The 16,825-nt window shown below is 48.6% G+C and overlaps 1 protein-coding gene across 2 annotated transcripts in view; it reads right to left on the bottom strand.

Annotated features, from left to right (window-relative positions):
- The window catches only part of LOC120062397 (ribose-phosphate pyrophosphokinase 1-like), an 8,897-nt gene extending 2,924 nt beyond the window's left edge, over window positions 1-5,973 (bottom strand). The window contains exons 1-4 of one of the 2 annotated variants that reach the window (XM_039012346.1): window positions 5,677-5,973; window positions 4,914-5,103; window positions 4,092-4,190; window positions 124-248 (exon numbers count right to left, since the gene is read on the bottom strand). In XM_039012346.1, coding sequence (XP_038868274.1) covers window positions 124-248; window positions 4,092-4,190; window positions 4,914-5,103; window positions 5,677-5,798 — 536 coding nt within the window. In that variant the 5' untranslated portion in view covers window positions 5,799-5,973. The remainder of the gene's footprint in view (window positions 1-123; window positions 249-4,091; window positions 4,191-4,913; window positions 5,104-5,676) is intronic. The other variant, XM_039012347.1, reaches the window with a different exon arrangement.
- Window positions 5,974-16,825: the final 10,852 nt, after the last annotated feature.

The following is a 16,825-nucleotide window of genomic DNA, read 5'->3' as shown; positions in this document are numbered from 1 at the left end:
GGACAGTGGTTCCCATACTCCTCTCTTTCTTTCCCCGTCTGTCTCCTCCCCCTCTCTGATGCATCACATTTCGGCCAAAATCCCTCTGACCAAAATCTTTCTGACTACTCTGTCCTGTCTCACCTCTTGGCACCCCCTGCGTCTGGAGAGACGATAGTGCAGGTCTTCCACTCTGTGATGTTCTCCTTGATCCACTTTAGTACAGCAGGCTCAGCATACAGGTTATCCACCGGGATGTCGAAGAAACCCTGGAGATACCAGAGACACACAGGAGTCAGAGGCTGCCATCTAGCGGTTTCACATCCCAGGAACCATCTCTAGTCATTGTGCCCTTGAGCCAGTCACTTAACCCCTGTAGAACTCCATGTGTGGTGTGTGTTTGCTGATTGTGTTGTCTGTTGGATTGGGGGCGCAAAAGAAGAATTTACATCTGACAGACTCAGTGTATCTCTATATCCTGGCTGGTTGAACCTCTACTGCCAGACCCCAGTGTCCTCCCTGCTCCTAACCTCTACTGCCAGACCCCAGTGCCCTCCCTGCTCCTAACCTCTACTGCCAGACCCCAGTGCCCTCCCTGCTCCTAACCTCTACTGCCAGACCCCAGTGCCCTCCCTGCTCCTAACCTCTACTGCCAGACCCCAGTGTCCTCCCTGCTCCTAACCTCTACTGCCAGACCCCAGTGCCCTCCCTGCTCCTAACCTCTACTGCCAGACCCCAGTGCCCTCCTTACTCCTGACCTCCTCTGCCAGACCCCAGTGCCCTCCCTGCTCCTAACCTCTACTGCCAGACCCCAGTGTCCTCCCTGCTCCTAACCTCTACTGCCAGACCCCAGTGCCCTCCTTACTCCTGACCTCTACTGCCAGACCCCAGTGTTCTCCTTACTCCTGACCTCTACTGCCAGACCCCAGTGCCCTCCTTATTCCTGACCTCTACTGCCAGACCCCAGTGCCCTCCTTACTCCTGACCTCTACTGCCAGACCCCAGTGCCCTCCTTACTCCTGACCTCTACTGCCAGACCCCAGTGCCCTCCTTACTCCTGACCTCTACTGCCAGACCCCAGTGCCCTCCTTACTCCTGACATCCTCTGCCAGACCCCAGTGTTCTCCTTACTCCTGACCTCTACTGCCAGACCCCAGTGTTCTCCTTACTCCTGACCTATACTGACAGACCCCAGTGTTCTCCTTACTCCTGACCTCCACTGCCAGACCCCAGTGTTCTCCTTACCTCTACTGCCAGACCCCAGTGTTCTCCTTACTCCTGACCTCTACTGCCAGACCCCAGTGTCCTCCCTGCTCCTAACCTCTACTGCCAGACCCCAGTGCCCTCCTTACTCCTGACCTCTACTGCCAGACCCCAGTGTTCTCCTTACTCCTGACCTCTACTGCCAGACCCCAGTGTTCTCCTTACTCCTGACCTCCTCTGCCAAACCCCAGTGCCCTCCTTACTCCTGACCTCTACTGCCAGACCCCAGTGCCCTCCTTACTCCTGACCTCTACTGCCAGACCCCAGTGCCCTCCTTACTCCTGACCTCCTCTGCCAAACCCCAGTGCCCTCCTTACTCCTGACCTCTACTGCCAGACCCCAGTGCCCTCCTTACTCCTGACCTCTACTGCCAGACCCCAGTGCCCTCCTTACTCCTGACCTCTACTGCCAGACCCCAGTGCCCTCCTTACTCCTGACCTCTACTGCCAGACCCCAGTGCCCTCCTTACTCCTGACCTCTACTGCCAGACCCCAGTGTCCTCCCTGCTCCTAACCTCTACTGCCAGACCCCAGTGTCCTCCCTGCTCCTAACCTCTACTGCCAGACCCCAGTGCCCTCCCTGCTCCTAACCTCTACTGCCAGACCCCAGTGTCCTCCCTGCTCCTAACCTCTACTGCCAGACCCCAGTGCCCTCCCTGCTCCTAACCTCTACTGCCAGACCCCAGTGTCCTCCCTGCTCCTAACCTCTACTGCCAGACCCCAGTGCCCTCCCTGCTCCTAACCTCTACTGCCAGACCCCAGTGTCCTCCCTGCTCCTAACCTCTACTGCCAGACCCCAGTGTCCTCCCTGCTCCTAACCTCTACTGCCAGACCCCAGTGTCCTCCTTACTCCTGACCTCTACTGCCAGACCCCAGTGCCCTCCTTACTCCTGACCTCTACTGCCAGACCCCAGTGCCCTCCTTACTCCTGACCTCTACTGCCAGACCCCAGTGCCCTCCTTACTCCTGACCTCCTCTGCCAGACCCCAGTGTTCTCCTTACTCCTGACCTTCACTGCCAGACCCCAGTGCCCTCCTTACTCCTGACCTTCACTGCCAGACCCCAGTGCCCTCCTTACTCCTGACCTTCACTGCCAGACCCCAGTGCCCTCCTTACTCCTGACCTCTACTGCCAGACCCCAGTGCCCTCCTTACTCCTGACCTCCTCTGCCAGACCCCAGTGCCCTCCTTACTCCTAACCTCTACTGCCAGACCCCAGTGCCCTCCCTGCTCCTAACCTCTACTGCCAGACCCCAGTGTCCTCCCTGCTCCTAACCTCTACTGCCAGACCCCAGTGCCCTCCCTGCTCCTAACCTCTACTGCCAGACCCCAGTGTCCTCCCTGCTCCTAACCTCTACTGCCAGACCCCAGTGCCCTCCCTGCTCCTAACCTCTACTGCCAGACCCCAGTGTCCTCCCTGCTCCTAACCTCTACTGCCAGACCCCAGTGTCCTCCCTGCTCCTAACCTCTACTGCCAGACCCCAGTGTCCTCCTTACTCCTGACCTCTACTGCCAGACCCCAGTGCCCTCCTTACTCCTGACCTCTACTGCCAGACCCCAGTTCCCTCCTTACTCCTGACCTCTACTGCCAGACCCCAGTGCCCTCCTTACTCCTGACCTCCTCTGCCAGACCCCAGTGTTCTCCTTACTCCTGACCTTCACTGCCAGACCCCAGTGCCCTCCTTACTCCTGACCTTCACTGCCAGACCCCAGTGCCCTCCTTACTCCTGACCTCTACTGCCAGACCCCAGTGTTCTCCTTACTCCTGACCTCTACTGCCAGACCCCAGTGCCCTCCTTACTCCCGACCTCTACTGCCAGACCCCAGTGCCCTCCTTACTCCTGACCTCTACTGCCAGACCCCAGTGCCCTCCTTACTCCTGACCTCTACTGCCAGACCCCAGTGCCCTCCTTACTCCTGACCTCTACTGCCAGACCCCAGTGCCCTCCTTACTCCTGACCTCTACTGCCAGACCCCAGTGCCCTCCTTACTCCTGACCTCTACTGCCAGACCCCAGTGTTCTCCTTACTCCTGACCTCTACTGCCAGACCCCAGTGCCCTCCTTATTCCTGACCTCTACTGCCAGACCCCAGTGCCCTCCTTACTCCTGACCTCTACTGCCAGACCCCAGTGCCCTCCTTACTCCTGACCTCTACTGCCAGACCCCAGTGCCCTCCTTACTCCTGACCTCTACTGCCAGACCCCAGTGCCCTCCTTACTCCTGACATCCTCTGCCAGACCCCAGTGTTCTCCTTACTCCTGACCTCTACTGCCAGACCCCAGTGTTCTCCTTACTCCTGACCTATACTGACAGACCCCAGTGTTCTCCTTACTCCTGACCTCCACTGCCAGACCCCAGTGTTCTCCTTACCTCTACTGCCAGACCCCAGTGTTCTCCTTACTCCTGACCTCTACTGCCAGACCCCAGTGTTCTCCTTACTCCTGACCTCTACTGACAGACCCCAGTGTTCTCCTTACTCCTGACCTCCACTGCCAGACCCCAGTGTTCTCCTTACCTCTACTGACAGACCCCAGTGTTCTCCTTACTCCTGACCTCCACTGCCAGACCCCAGTGTTCTCCTTACCTCTACTGCCAGACCCCAGTGTTCTCCTTACTCCTGACCTCTACTGCCAGACCCCAGTGTTCTCCTTACTCCTGACCTCCACTGCCAGACCCCAGTGTTCTCCTTACTCCTGACCTCTACTGCCAGACCCCAGTGTTCTCCTTACTCCTGACCTCTACTGCCAGACCCCAGTGCCCTCCTTACTCCTGACCTCTACTGCCAGACCCCAGTGCCCTCCTTACTCCTGACCTCTACTGCCAGACCCCAGTGCCCTCCTTACTCCTGACCTGGATCTGTGAGGCGTGGAGGTCCATAGTGATGATGTGATCAGCCCCAGACACAGACAGCATGTTAGCCACCAGCTTGGCTGAGATGGGCGCCCGACTCTGTAAGCGAACACACACACATCTCATTTGCTGTGCTCACATCACATGATATGAGCTGAGTCTTCCATCTTAAAGGTTGGTCCATACTACATTTCCTTCCTAAGCCACAAGGGGCAGCAGATAGGCTATTCTAAACTAGTCACATGTACCAACTTCAAGTCAATGAAAAACAACTTCAAACTACTCTGCTACAGAAAAATGATACTGTTCACTTTTTGTACAGTATATTTTTGGCAGACACATAGAACATGTAATACATTATATTGGGAGGACAAGAACATGCACTGATATAAATCAGAGGAATGGAGGCAGGCAGGTGACTGCAACAAACAGATCCCACAATGACTGCTCACTCGGTTCAGAGTTCACACAGAGGTTGAACTTAAATCAGCGGAGATGGCAAAAACTAAACAGTGAGAAATAAAATCTAAACAAAACCCAGGCATGCTCCCAGTCCCATCCATCTGCTGTAGCTGCCTGCTGGAGTCCGTCCATGCAGTCAGTGGCAACAACATGGGTGGTCGGGTCACTGGGAAGTGATGTGGTATAATGGTAGGGTTGGGGTCAATTCCATTTAAATTCAGGAAGTACACTGAAATTCCAATGCTTTTCAAATTAGAAAATTTGGAATTGGAATTTGGACTTTACTTTCTGAATTGAAATGATGATGTGGTATAATGGTTGGTGGTGTAACAGTAAAGTAACTAGGTGTCTGTCCCTCACCCCCACCTTGTCCTTCTTGTCCTGCCGTGCGTAGGGGAAGCAGGGGATGACGGCTGTGACACGGGAGGCCGAGGCGATCTTACACGCATTGATCATAATCAGCAGCTCCATCAGATTATCATTGATCTCCCCACAGCCGCTCTGTACGATGTAGACATCCTCTCCACGCACACTCTCTCCGATCTCAACACTGTTAGGGCCCAGTGGAGAGGAAAAGTGAAGGCGAGGACAGGGTAAACAATACTCTCTGCTAACACAGCATGACACTAGTGATGATGGATACTCATGAGACAGAGAAACCACAGCCTACAGGTGTTTAGGGTTAGGGGCCTTAGAAGTGCAGTGACAAGAGAAGAGTTGAGTAGGCTAAGATCAGTGACAATACAACTATGGTATGAGCAAAGTACTGAACAACACACATTGACAAGTGTACAGCTTGTTGCATCAATGTCACAAGTAACAATTGTTTCACGTGCGTTTTTAACAAAACGTGTCACTCAATCATGGTTATAACCTGTATGGGTTGTCAGCTCTCACAATATCCAGACATTTGTTGAAACGTATGGGGAAGTGTAGTTCGCCCTAAAGACAACAAACTGAGCGCTAAAATTAACCTCAAGAGATGCGTGACAAACTACAAGTTCCAAGCACCTTTGCGAGGCAGCGTCAGAAGCAGCACCCTAACGTAACGTTTCTCACTCATCTTTCTGTAACATAAGATTTAAACAGATTAGCTTTTTATACATTACACGTTTACACTTACCATGTTTCTTGATTGCTGAATTTCTTGGTCACAACCTTCCCGAGTTCCATCCCAAGACGATCGGCGATTTTGTGAGACAGTTCCCGATGGGAGCTACCGCTAAATATCTTAATGTTCGGCATTTTTTTATGTTCCAGGGTGTCGTTCTACGGGAACTAGCTACAGTGCTAGTAACAGCAAGTACCTTTGAGTGATGTACGACCTATTAGCTCTAGTGAACTGTTGGAAATCGATAGCTATCGTCAAGCGTGATGCGTTGCCTACCTATCCACCATCATTCCCTTCTTCACGCGTGCGCCGGTCCTTCTTCCTGGTGGCGCGCACCGCCCACTTCACGTGATTTTGTTGAATCAAAGATAATAGATATTCTGACAAGATACTACATATCTCTCCGCGCGAGTCGTTGTCCACAAAGCAGCACGGTGGGCAGTCTAGCTCCCTTTGATCATTTCTTTGGATTGGTGGATACATCGCATTGTTTTAATCCTATTTTGAATATTCGATGAGTGTTGTTGACGTTAACCGCGTGTTTTCAATGGAGAGAGACGCTACGAATATGCATATGCATAGCCATCTCGAGACAACTCCGATATAAATTGTTTTTTCTCAAAGTTGCTGGGATGTTATGTGTCCTACTTATAGCAGTGTACGCATTACGATCGAATAAACCTCACGTAGCAAATAAGCCATACATTTTTGTTGTTGACCAAATTCAAAACGCATTGACCTCATCTTCGCTTGGTGGGCGAACAACGAAAAACGCTACCTGCTGGAAGAGGACAGATTTTCTGCCGAAATTGTCCACTCTTCCTCTCTGGTTGAATGCGTGAATCCCGTGAAAATGAATGCTTATTGGCTGACAGCAATGGTATATCAGACAGTATACCACGGGTACGGCCCAATTTTTTTTTTTACTGCGCTAATTACGTTGGTAACCAGTTTATAATAGCAATAAGGCGCCTCTGGGGTTTTTGGTATATGGCCAATATACCACTGCTAAGAGCTGTGTCCAGGCACTCCGCGTTGTACCGTGAAAACAGCCCTTAGCCATGGTATATTGGCCATATACCACAAACCTCCTCGGGCCTTATTGCTTAAGTCTACAATGCCGCATTCAAAATTTCAGGGAATTTGGGAACTCGGAAATCTCTGACTTCTGACTTCAGTGCATTTAAAACAACTATGAACTCGGAAAAAAACAAGCTCCGACTTGGAGAAATCGATTTGAACGGGTATCCAACTCGGCACTCCAACTCGGGAACCCGGGCCTCTATAGCTCCGACTTTCCGACCTGGAGATCACTGACCTCATGATTTGACCTAGTATTTTTCAGAGTTCCCAGTTATCTTGAACGCGGCACTAGTGATGGGCATTCCGAATCTTTTTGTGAGCCAGGTCATTTGGCTCCATTCAAATAAATGAGCTGTTCATTTGACTCCCAAACGGCTCTTTGTTCAGTAAGGCTTAGAAATGGGAAAACACATGATAAAATAGTACATCTCTAATTTAAAGCCTGAAACGTTGCCTACCATTGTCAGATAGTGAAATGTGAGTTCAAATACATTTTTACCAGAACAAATTATTAGATGGCCTGCAAAAAAATAATTATGCACTGAAAAAACGAGTGAGGGCCAGAATGAGTCTCTCTCACTATATTGCTCCTGCACTGAGGATGATGATTTATCTGCGGATAATCGAGATATCCTTACATGACTATCTATTGCTTGAAGGTAATGCATGTGTTGTTGATAAGTTTATAACTACAACGACAATTTAGGTTTACAGTTACCCAGCATAGGTTGGTAGGTTCCATATTATGCATTGTAACGTGACACGCTAATGCGACTAGTGTCGCTAGCCCTTGATCATGACGCTCAGTTCCATTACATTACTCATTTCACCAGACGAAGTTCCACCCCCATTCATTTTCAACAGTAGCAATGCGCAGGGGATTGTGGGAAGGAGAGCGGGGCGAATCCTGCTAGCTGAGCAATAGAAAAAATTCAGCTCTGCTCTGCGCAAATTGCACGTGGACACCGCTGTCGGTAACCAATCAGGCGAGGAGCAGATGTTTGCGTGAATATGTTCCCTTCATGAAACATTGTTATGCATGTCATTAGTTCCGGGTAAGCGCAACCAAAAGAGATGTAGGAAAGCCAATCATGGCTGTGTCTGGTTTTCCAATTCTGCTTTGCTAGAATACAGATACAAAATCATAAGGTCAATGGCACGGAGGAGGATTGCAGAGATTGTTGGTGTTGATGGTGGGTGAAGGGAGATTTGCACAACAGTGGTTGCTTGTGCTGCTAGCTAGCTATGAACATCAAACAACCTCAACCTCAAAACTGTGATCAAAGCCACCTTTGGTGAATGTGTTGACTAAATTGAATTGTGAAATTTGCCCACCAAAGGATAGAAATCACCAGTAACACACATTATAACATTGTACATGATACACTAAGCATGAATTTCCAATGTAATATGCTACTAATTGGATTACAGTATCGTCACAATATCATTCTAGTATATATTGCAGCTTATGGCTCTTTCATTATACTGGTGTCATGACACTGATGATTCTAGGTCACTTCCTGTAAATACATAGGCCTACTTGCAATGAATGAGTATTTTGGGTAAAGGAAATTGTGGCTTTGACTTGCAAACATTGTTGTGCAAATCTGTCTTTCCCCACCATCCACACCAACATCTCTGATCTGTCTTTCCCCACCATCCACACCAACATCTCTAATCTGTCTTTACCCACCATCCACACCAACATCTCTGATCTGTCTTTACCCACCATCCACACCAACATCTCTGATCTGTCTTTCCCCACCATCCACACCAACATCTCTGATCTGTCTTTACCCACCATCCACACCAACATCTCTGATCTGTCTTTACCCACCATCCACACCAACATCTCTAATCTGTCTTTACCCACCATCCACACCAACATCTCTGATCTGTCTTTCCCCACCATCCACACCAACATCTCTGATCTGTCTTTACCCACCATCCACACCAACATCTCTGATCTGTCTTTACCCACCATCCACACCAACATCTCTAATCTGTCTTTACCCACCATCCACACCAACATCTCTGATCTGTCTTTACCCACCATCCACACCAACATCTCTGATCTGTCTTTCCCCACCATCCACACCAACATCTCTAATCTGTCTTTACCCACCATCCACACCAACATCTCTGATCTGTCTTTACCCACCATCCACACCAACATCTCTAATCTGTCTTTACCCACCATCCACACCAACATCTCTGATCTGTCTTTACCCACCATCCACACCAACATCTCTAATCTGTCTTTACCCACCATCCACACCAACATCTCTGATCTGTCTTTACCCACCATCCACACCAACATCTCTAATCTGTCTTTACCCACCATCCACACCAACATCTCTGATCTGTCTTTACCCACCATCCACACCAACATCTCTGATCTGTCTTTACCCACCATCCACACCAACATCTCTGATCTGTCTTTACCCACCATCCACACCAACATCTCTGATCTGTCTTTACCCACCATCCACACCAACATCTCTAATCTGTCTTTACCCACCATCCACACCAACATCTCTGATCTGTCTTTACCCACCATCCACACCAACATCTCTAATCTGTCTTTACCCACCATCCACACCAACATCTCTGATCTGTCTTTACCCACCATCCACACCAACATCTCTAATCTGTCTTTCCCCACCATCCACACCAACATCTCTGATCTGTCTTTACCCACCATCCACACCAACAGCTCTAATCTGTCTTTACCCACCATCCACACCAACATCTCTGATCTGTCTTTACCCACCATCCACACCAACATCTCTGATCTGTCTTTACCCACCATCCACACCAACATCTCTGATCTGTCTTTCCCCACCATCCACACCAACATCTCTGATCTGTCTTTACCCACCATCCACACCAACATCTCTGATCTGTCTTTACCCACCATCCACACCAACATCTCTGATCTGTCTTTCCCCACCATCCACACCAACATCTCTGATCTGTCTTTACCCACCATCCACACCAACATCTCTGATCTGTCTTTCCCCACCATCCACACCAACATCTCTGATCTGTCTTTACCCACCATCCACACCAACATCTCTAATCTGTCTTTACCCACCATCCACACCAACATCTCTAATCTGTCTTTACCCACCATCCACACCAACATCTCTGATCTGTCTTTACCCACCATCCACACCAACATCTCTGATCTGTCTTTACCCACCATCCACACCAACATCTCTGATCTGTCTTTCCCCACCATCCACACCAACATCTCTGATCTGTCTTTACCCACCATCCACACCAACATCTCTGATCTGTCTTTACCCACCATCCACACCAACATCTCTAATCTGTCTTTACCCACCATCCACACCAACATCTCTGATCTGTCTTTACCCACCATCCACACCAACATCTCTAATCTGTCTTTACCCACCATCCACACCAACATCTCTAATCTGTCTTTACCCAACATCCACACCAACATCTCTAATCTGTCTTTAACCACCATCCACACCAACATCTCTAATCTGTCTTTACCCACCATCCACACCAACATCTCTGATCTGTCTTTACCCACCATCCACACCAACATCTCTGATCTGTCTTTACCCACCATCCACACCAACATCTCTGATCTGTCTTTACCCACCATCCACACCAACATCTCTGATCTGTCTTTACCCACCATCCACACCAACATCTCTGATCTGTCTTTCCCCACCATCCACACCAACATCTCTGATCTGTCTTTACCCACCATCCACACCAACATCTCTAATCTGTCTTTACCCACCATCCACACCAACATCTCTGATCTGTCTTTACCCACCATCCACACCAACATCTCTGATCTGTCTTTACCCACCATCCACACCAACATCTCTGATCTGTCTTTACCCACCATCCACACCAACATCTCTGATCTGTCTTTACCCACCATCCACACCAACATCTCTGATCTGTCTTTACCCACCATCCACACCAACATCTCTAATCTGTCTTTACCCACCATCCACACCATCATCTCTGATCTGTCTTTACCCACCATCCACACCAACATCTCTAATCTGTCTTTACCCACCATCCACACCAACATCTCTAATCTGTCTTTACCCACCATCCACACCAACATCTCTGATCTGTCTTTACCCACCATCCACACCAACATCTCTAATCTGTCTTTACCCACCATCCACACCAACATCTCTGATCTGTCTTTACCCACCATCCACACCAACATCTCTAATCTGTCTTTCCCCACCATCCACACCAACATCTCTGATCTGTCTTTACCCACCATCCACACCAACATCTCTGATCTGTCTTTACCCACCATCCACACCAACATCTCTGATCTGTCTTTCCCCACCATCCACACCAACATCTCTGATCTGTCTTTACCCACCATCCACACCAACATCTCTGATCTGTCTTTACCCACCATCCACACCAACATCTCTAATCTGTCTTTACCCACCATCCACACCAACATCTCTGATCTGTCTTTACCCACCATCCACACCAACATCTCTAATCTGTCTTTACCCACCATCCACACCAACATCTCTGATCTGTCTTTACCCACCATCCACACCAACATCTCTGATCTGTCTTTACCCACCATCCACACCAACATCTCTGATCTGTCTTTACCCACCATCCACACCAACATCTCTGATCTGTCTTTACCCACCATCCACACCAACATCTCTAATCTGTCTTTACCCACCATCCACACCAACATCTCTGATCTGTCTTTACCCACCATCCACACCAACATCTCTGATCTGTCTTTACCCACCATCCACACCAACATCTCTGATCTGTCTTTACCCACCATCCACACCAACATCTCTAATCTGTCTACCCACCATCCACACCAACATCTCTGATCTGTCTACCCACCATCCACACCAACATCTCTAATCTGTCTACCCACCATCCACACCAACATCTCTGATCTGTCTTTACCCACCATCCACACCAACATCTCTGATCTGTCTTTACCCACCATCCACACCAACATCTCTGATCTGTCTTTACCCACCATCCACACCAACATCTCTGATCTGTCTTTACCCACCATCCACACCAACATCTCTGATCTGTCTTTCCCCACCATCCACACCAACATCTCTGATCTGTCTTTACCCACCATCCACACCAACATCTCTAATCTGTCTTTACCCACCATCCACACCAACATCTCTGATCTGTCTTTACCCACCATCCACACCAACATCTCTGATCTGTCTTTACCCACCATCCACACCAACATCTCTGATCTGTCTTTACCCAAAATCCACACCAACATCTCTGAACTGTCTTTACCCACCATCCACACCAACATCTCTAATCTGTCTTTACCCACCATCCACACCAACATCTCTGATCTGTCTTTACCCACCATCCACACCAACATCTCTAATCTGTCTTTACCCACCATCCACACCAACATCTCTGATCTGTCTTTACCCACCATCCACACCAACATCTCTGATCTGTCTTTACCCACCATCCACACCAACATCTCTGATCTGTCTTTACCCACCATCCACACCAACATCTCTGATCTGTCTTTACCCACCATCCACACCAACATCTCTAATCTGTCTTTACCCACCATCCACACCAACATCTCTGATCTGTCTTTACCCACCATCCACACCAACATCTCTAATCTGTCTTTACCCACCATCCACACCAACATCTCTAATCTGTCTTTACCCACCATCCACACCAACATCTCTGATCTGTCTTTACCCACCATCCACACCAACATCTCTAATCTGTCTTTACCCACCATCCACACCAACATCTCTGATCTGTCTTTACCCACCATCCACACCAACATCTCTAATCTGTCTTTCCCCACCATCCACACCAACATCTCTGATCTGTCTTTACCCACCATCCACACCAACATCTCTGATCTGTCTTTACCCACCATCCACACCAACATCTCTGATCTGTCTTTACCCACCATCCACACCAACATCTCTGATCTGTCTTTACCCACCATCCACACCAACATCTCTGATCTGTCTTTACCCACCATCCACACCAACATCTCTAATCTGTCTTTACCCACCATCCACACCAACATCTCTGATCTGTCTTTACCCACCATCCACACCAACATCTCTAATCTGTCTTTCCCCACCATCCACACCAACATCTCTGATCTGTCTTTACCCACCATCCACACCAACATCTCTGATCTGTCTTTACCCACCATCCACACCAACATCTCTGATCTGTCTTTACCCACCATCCACACCAACATCTCTGATCTGTCTTTACCCACCATCCACACCAACATCTCTAATCTGTCTTTACCCACCATCCACACCAACATCTCTGATCTGTCTTTACCCACCATCCACACCAACATCTCTGATCTGTCTTTACCCACCATCCACACCAACATCTCTGATCTGTCTTTACCCACCATCCACACCAACATCTCTAATCTGTCTACCCACCATCCACACCAACATCTCTGATCTGTCTACCCACCATCCACACCAACATCTCTAATCTGTCTACCCACCATCCACACCAACATCTCTGATCTGTCTACCCACCATCCACACCAACATCTCTAATCTGTCTACCCACCATCCACACCAACATCTCTGATCTGTCTTTACCCACCATCCACACCAACATATCTGATCTGTCTACCCACCATCCACACCAACATCTCTGATCTGTCTTTACCCACCATCCACACCAACATCTCTAATCTGTCTACCCACCATCCACACCAACATCTCTGATCTGTCTTTACCCACCATCCACACCAACATCTCTGATCTGTCTACCCACCATCCACACCAACATCTCTGATCTGTCTTTACCCACCATCCACACCAACATCTCTGATCTGTCTACCCACCATCCACACCAACATCTCTGATCTGTCTACCCACCATCCACACCAACATCTCTAATCTGTCTACCCACCATCCACACCAACATCTCTAATCTGTCTACCCACCATCCACACCAACATCTCTGCAATCCTCCCCCAGGCCGTTGACCTTCTGTTTTTGTCTCTGTATTCTAGAATTATTCTCAGCAAATAAACAAGGTAGAATTACAACGCTCCCAACACCACATTATTTATTTTATATTTTTTATTAGCCTACCCATTGTCAGCTGCTTATTTTCATGTACAGTGCTGTACCTATAATACAAGGGTTGGAGTTGCACTAAACGATTGTATGTCATTTTCATGACAATCAAATTAAGCCGATTGGAATGCTCACAACTGGACAAAAAGTTAAAGCAACACAGAAACAGACAAATTAGAGACAGATCCCCTTTTTACTCCTTTTTATTGCAGAATTGTGATCTGTGATGAATGAACATTGACATTAGTTAATCTTGAATAATGTTTAAGTTAAGGATTAAAACAAGTTAAACACTTCACTTCAATGAATCAACATTGAATGAATCAAAATATAATTTCATAATAGAGAGAATCTAACTTGTTTGTAAATGATAGACATCTTAGTAAGTAGGCTATTATTACTAAAGCATAATTTCTGGTGAACAAAAAAAGTCCTGACCAGAGGTGGTCAACCTTGCTCCACTCCCTGATCTAAATGGGTGAGCAGACTTCTATTCCAGCCCTGCAATAATACACATTATTATCAACTTATTCGGTTTGATAAGTTGAATCAGGTGTCTTAGTGCTGGGCTGGAACAGAAGCCTGCACACCCAACAGACCTCTAGGAGGATTGGCTTGCTACAGTTGTATTAAGTTTGTAGCCTACATTATGTGTGATGTTTAACTGTATTGTTGTGTACAACATGTGATAACATCAGTACACATACAACCCATGGTATACAAGAACGTGTCAGCAATCTCTTGGGGCCTTCACTGGGACCTCTTCATCTGCAGACAGGCTCTTGGGGCATTCACTGGGACCTCTTCATCTGCAGACAGGCTCTTGGGGCATTCACTGGGACCTCTTCATCTGCAGACAGTCTCTTGGGGCATTCACTGGGACCTCTTCATCTGCAGACAGGCTCTTGGGGCCTTCACTGGGACCTCTTCATCTGCAGACAGTCTCTTGGGGCATTCACTGGGACCTCTTCATCTGCAGACAGGCTCTTGGGGCCTTCACTGGGACCTCTTCATCTGCAGACAGTCTCTTGGGGCATTCACTGGGACCTCTTCATCTGCAGGTGTAACAGATGTGAAATGGCTAGCTAGTTAGCGGTGGTGCGCGCTAATAGCCTTTCAATCGGTTACGTCACTTGCTCTGAGACCTTGAAGTAGTGGTTCCCCTTGCTCTGCAAGAGCCGCGGCTTTTGTGGAGCGATGGGTAACGATGCTTCGTGGGTGACTGTTGTTGATGTGTGCAGAGGGTCCCTGGTTCGCGCCCGGGTCGGGGCGAGGGGACGTACTAAAGTTAAACTGTTACACAGACAGGCTTTTGCAGTTCTCCATATCTGAGGACAGAAATCACAAAGAAACAGGCTTAATCTTATTACAATTAGACAGCCCTGACTATTATCTCTCTGTCTGTCTGCATAGTTTTCCTCTCTAGGGACTAGAACTGGAGAATATTTCCAGAATGTCATCCCACAACCTGTCCTATAGTACACTTCTCAAAAAAATAAAGGGAACACTTAAACAACACAATGTAACTCCAAGTCAATCACACTTCTGTGAAATCAAACTGTCCACTTAGGAAGCAACACTGATTGACAATACATTTCACATGCTGTTGTGCAAATGGAATAGACAAAAGGTGGAAATTATAGGCAATTAGCAAGACATCCCCAATAAAGGAGTGATTCTGCAGGTGGTGACCACAGACCACTTCTCAGTTCCTATGCTTCCTGGCTGATGTTTTGGTCACTTTTGAATGCTGGCGGTGCTCTCACTCTAGTGGTAGCATGAGACGGAGTCTACAACCCACACAAGTGGCTCAGGTAGTGCAGCTCATCCAGGATGGCACATCAATGCGAGCTGTGGCAAGAAGGTTTGCTGTGTCTGTCAGCGTAGTGTCCAGAGCATGGAGGCGCTACCAGGAGACAGGCCAGTACATCAGGAGACGTGGAGGAGGCCGTAGGAGGGCAACAACCCAGCATCAGGACCGCTACCTCCGCCTTTGTGCAAGGTGGAGCACTGCCTGAGCCCTGCAAAATGACCTCCAGCAGGCCACAAATGTGCATGTGTCAGCATATGGTCTCACAAGGGCTCTGAGGATCTCATCTCGGTACCTAATGGCAGTCAGGCTACCTCTGGCGAGCACATGGAGGGCTGTGCGGCCCCACAAAGAAATGCCACCCCACACCATGACTGACCCACCTCCAAACCGGTCATGCTGGAGGATGTTGCAGGCAGCAGAACGTTCTCCACGGCGTCTCCAGACTCTGTCACGTCTGTCACGTGCTCATGTGCTCAGTGTGAACCTGCTTTCATCTGTGAAGAGCACAGGGCGCCAGTGGCGAATTTGCCAATCTTGGTGTTCTCTGGCAAAAGCCAAACGTCCTGCACGGTGTTGGGCTGTAAGCACAACCCCCACCTGTGGACGTCGGGCCCTCATACCACCCTCATGGAGTCTGTTTCTGACCGTTTGAGCAGACACATGCACATTTCTGTTTTATTAAGAGCCGTGCGTCAATCTAAGTAACATAATACAAAAATCCCCATAAAGATCTGTCAGTTTAAACTAGAGATATATGTATTTTTGTTTTTCATGGGCTGTCTCAATCCAACACATCCGCCTTTGTCACCATTCCGCATCTGTGATGGAAAGTGGCAGAGCTACAGCTTTGTTTGTCAGACCAGGAGACATCCCGAAAGTCGGTCTTCTCACAAAAACATCTGTATCATGACCACTCTATAGAAAGGGGAGACTCTCACAAACACAAAGGTGTTCTCCATTTTGCTCTACGACCCACACAATCCCCACAGGACGCGTCTGAAGTTGGTAAAGCTGATGTGCCAACTTTTGTCTGTAGTGTCCGAAACATTTGGGCTTCAAACTAATATGACCCCACTGTAGAAAGGGGAGACGCTCACGAACATGATGGTGTTCTCCCTACAAGTCTCACAGGACTGGT

This window comes from Salvelinus namaycush, chromosome 17, assembly GCF_016432855.1.
Source record: "Salvelinus namaycush isolate Seneca chromosome 17, SaNama_1.0, whole genome shotgun sequence".
NCBI classification, from domain to species: Eukaryota; Metazoa; Chordata; class Actinopteri; order Salmoniformes; family Salmonidae; genus Salvelinus; species Salvelinus namaycush.
This window is presented reverse-complemented; position numbering and strand designations above follow the sequence as displayed.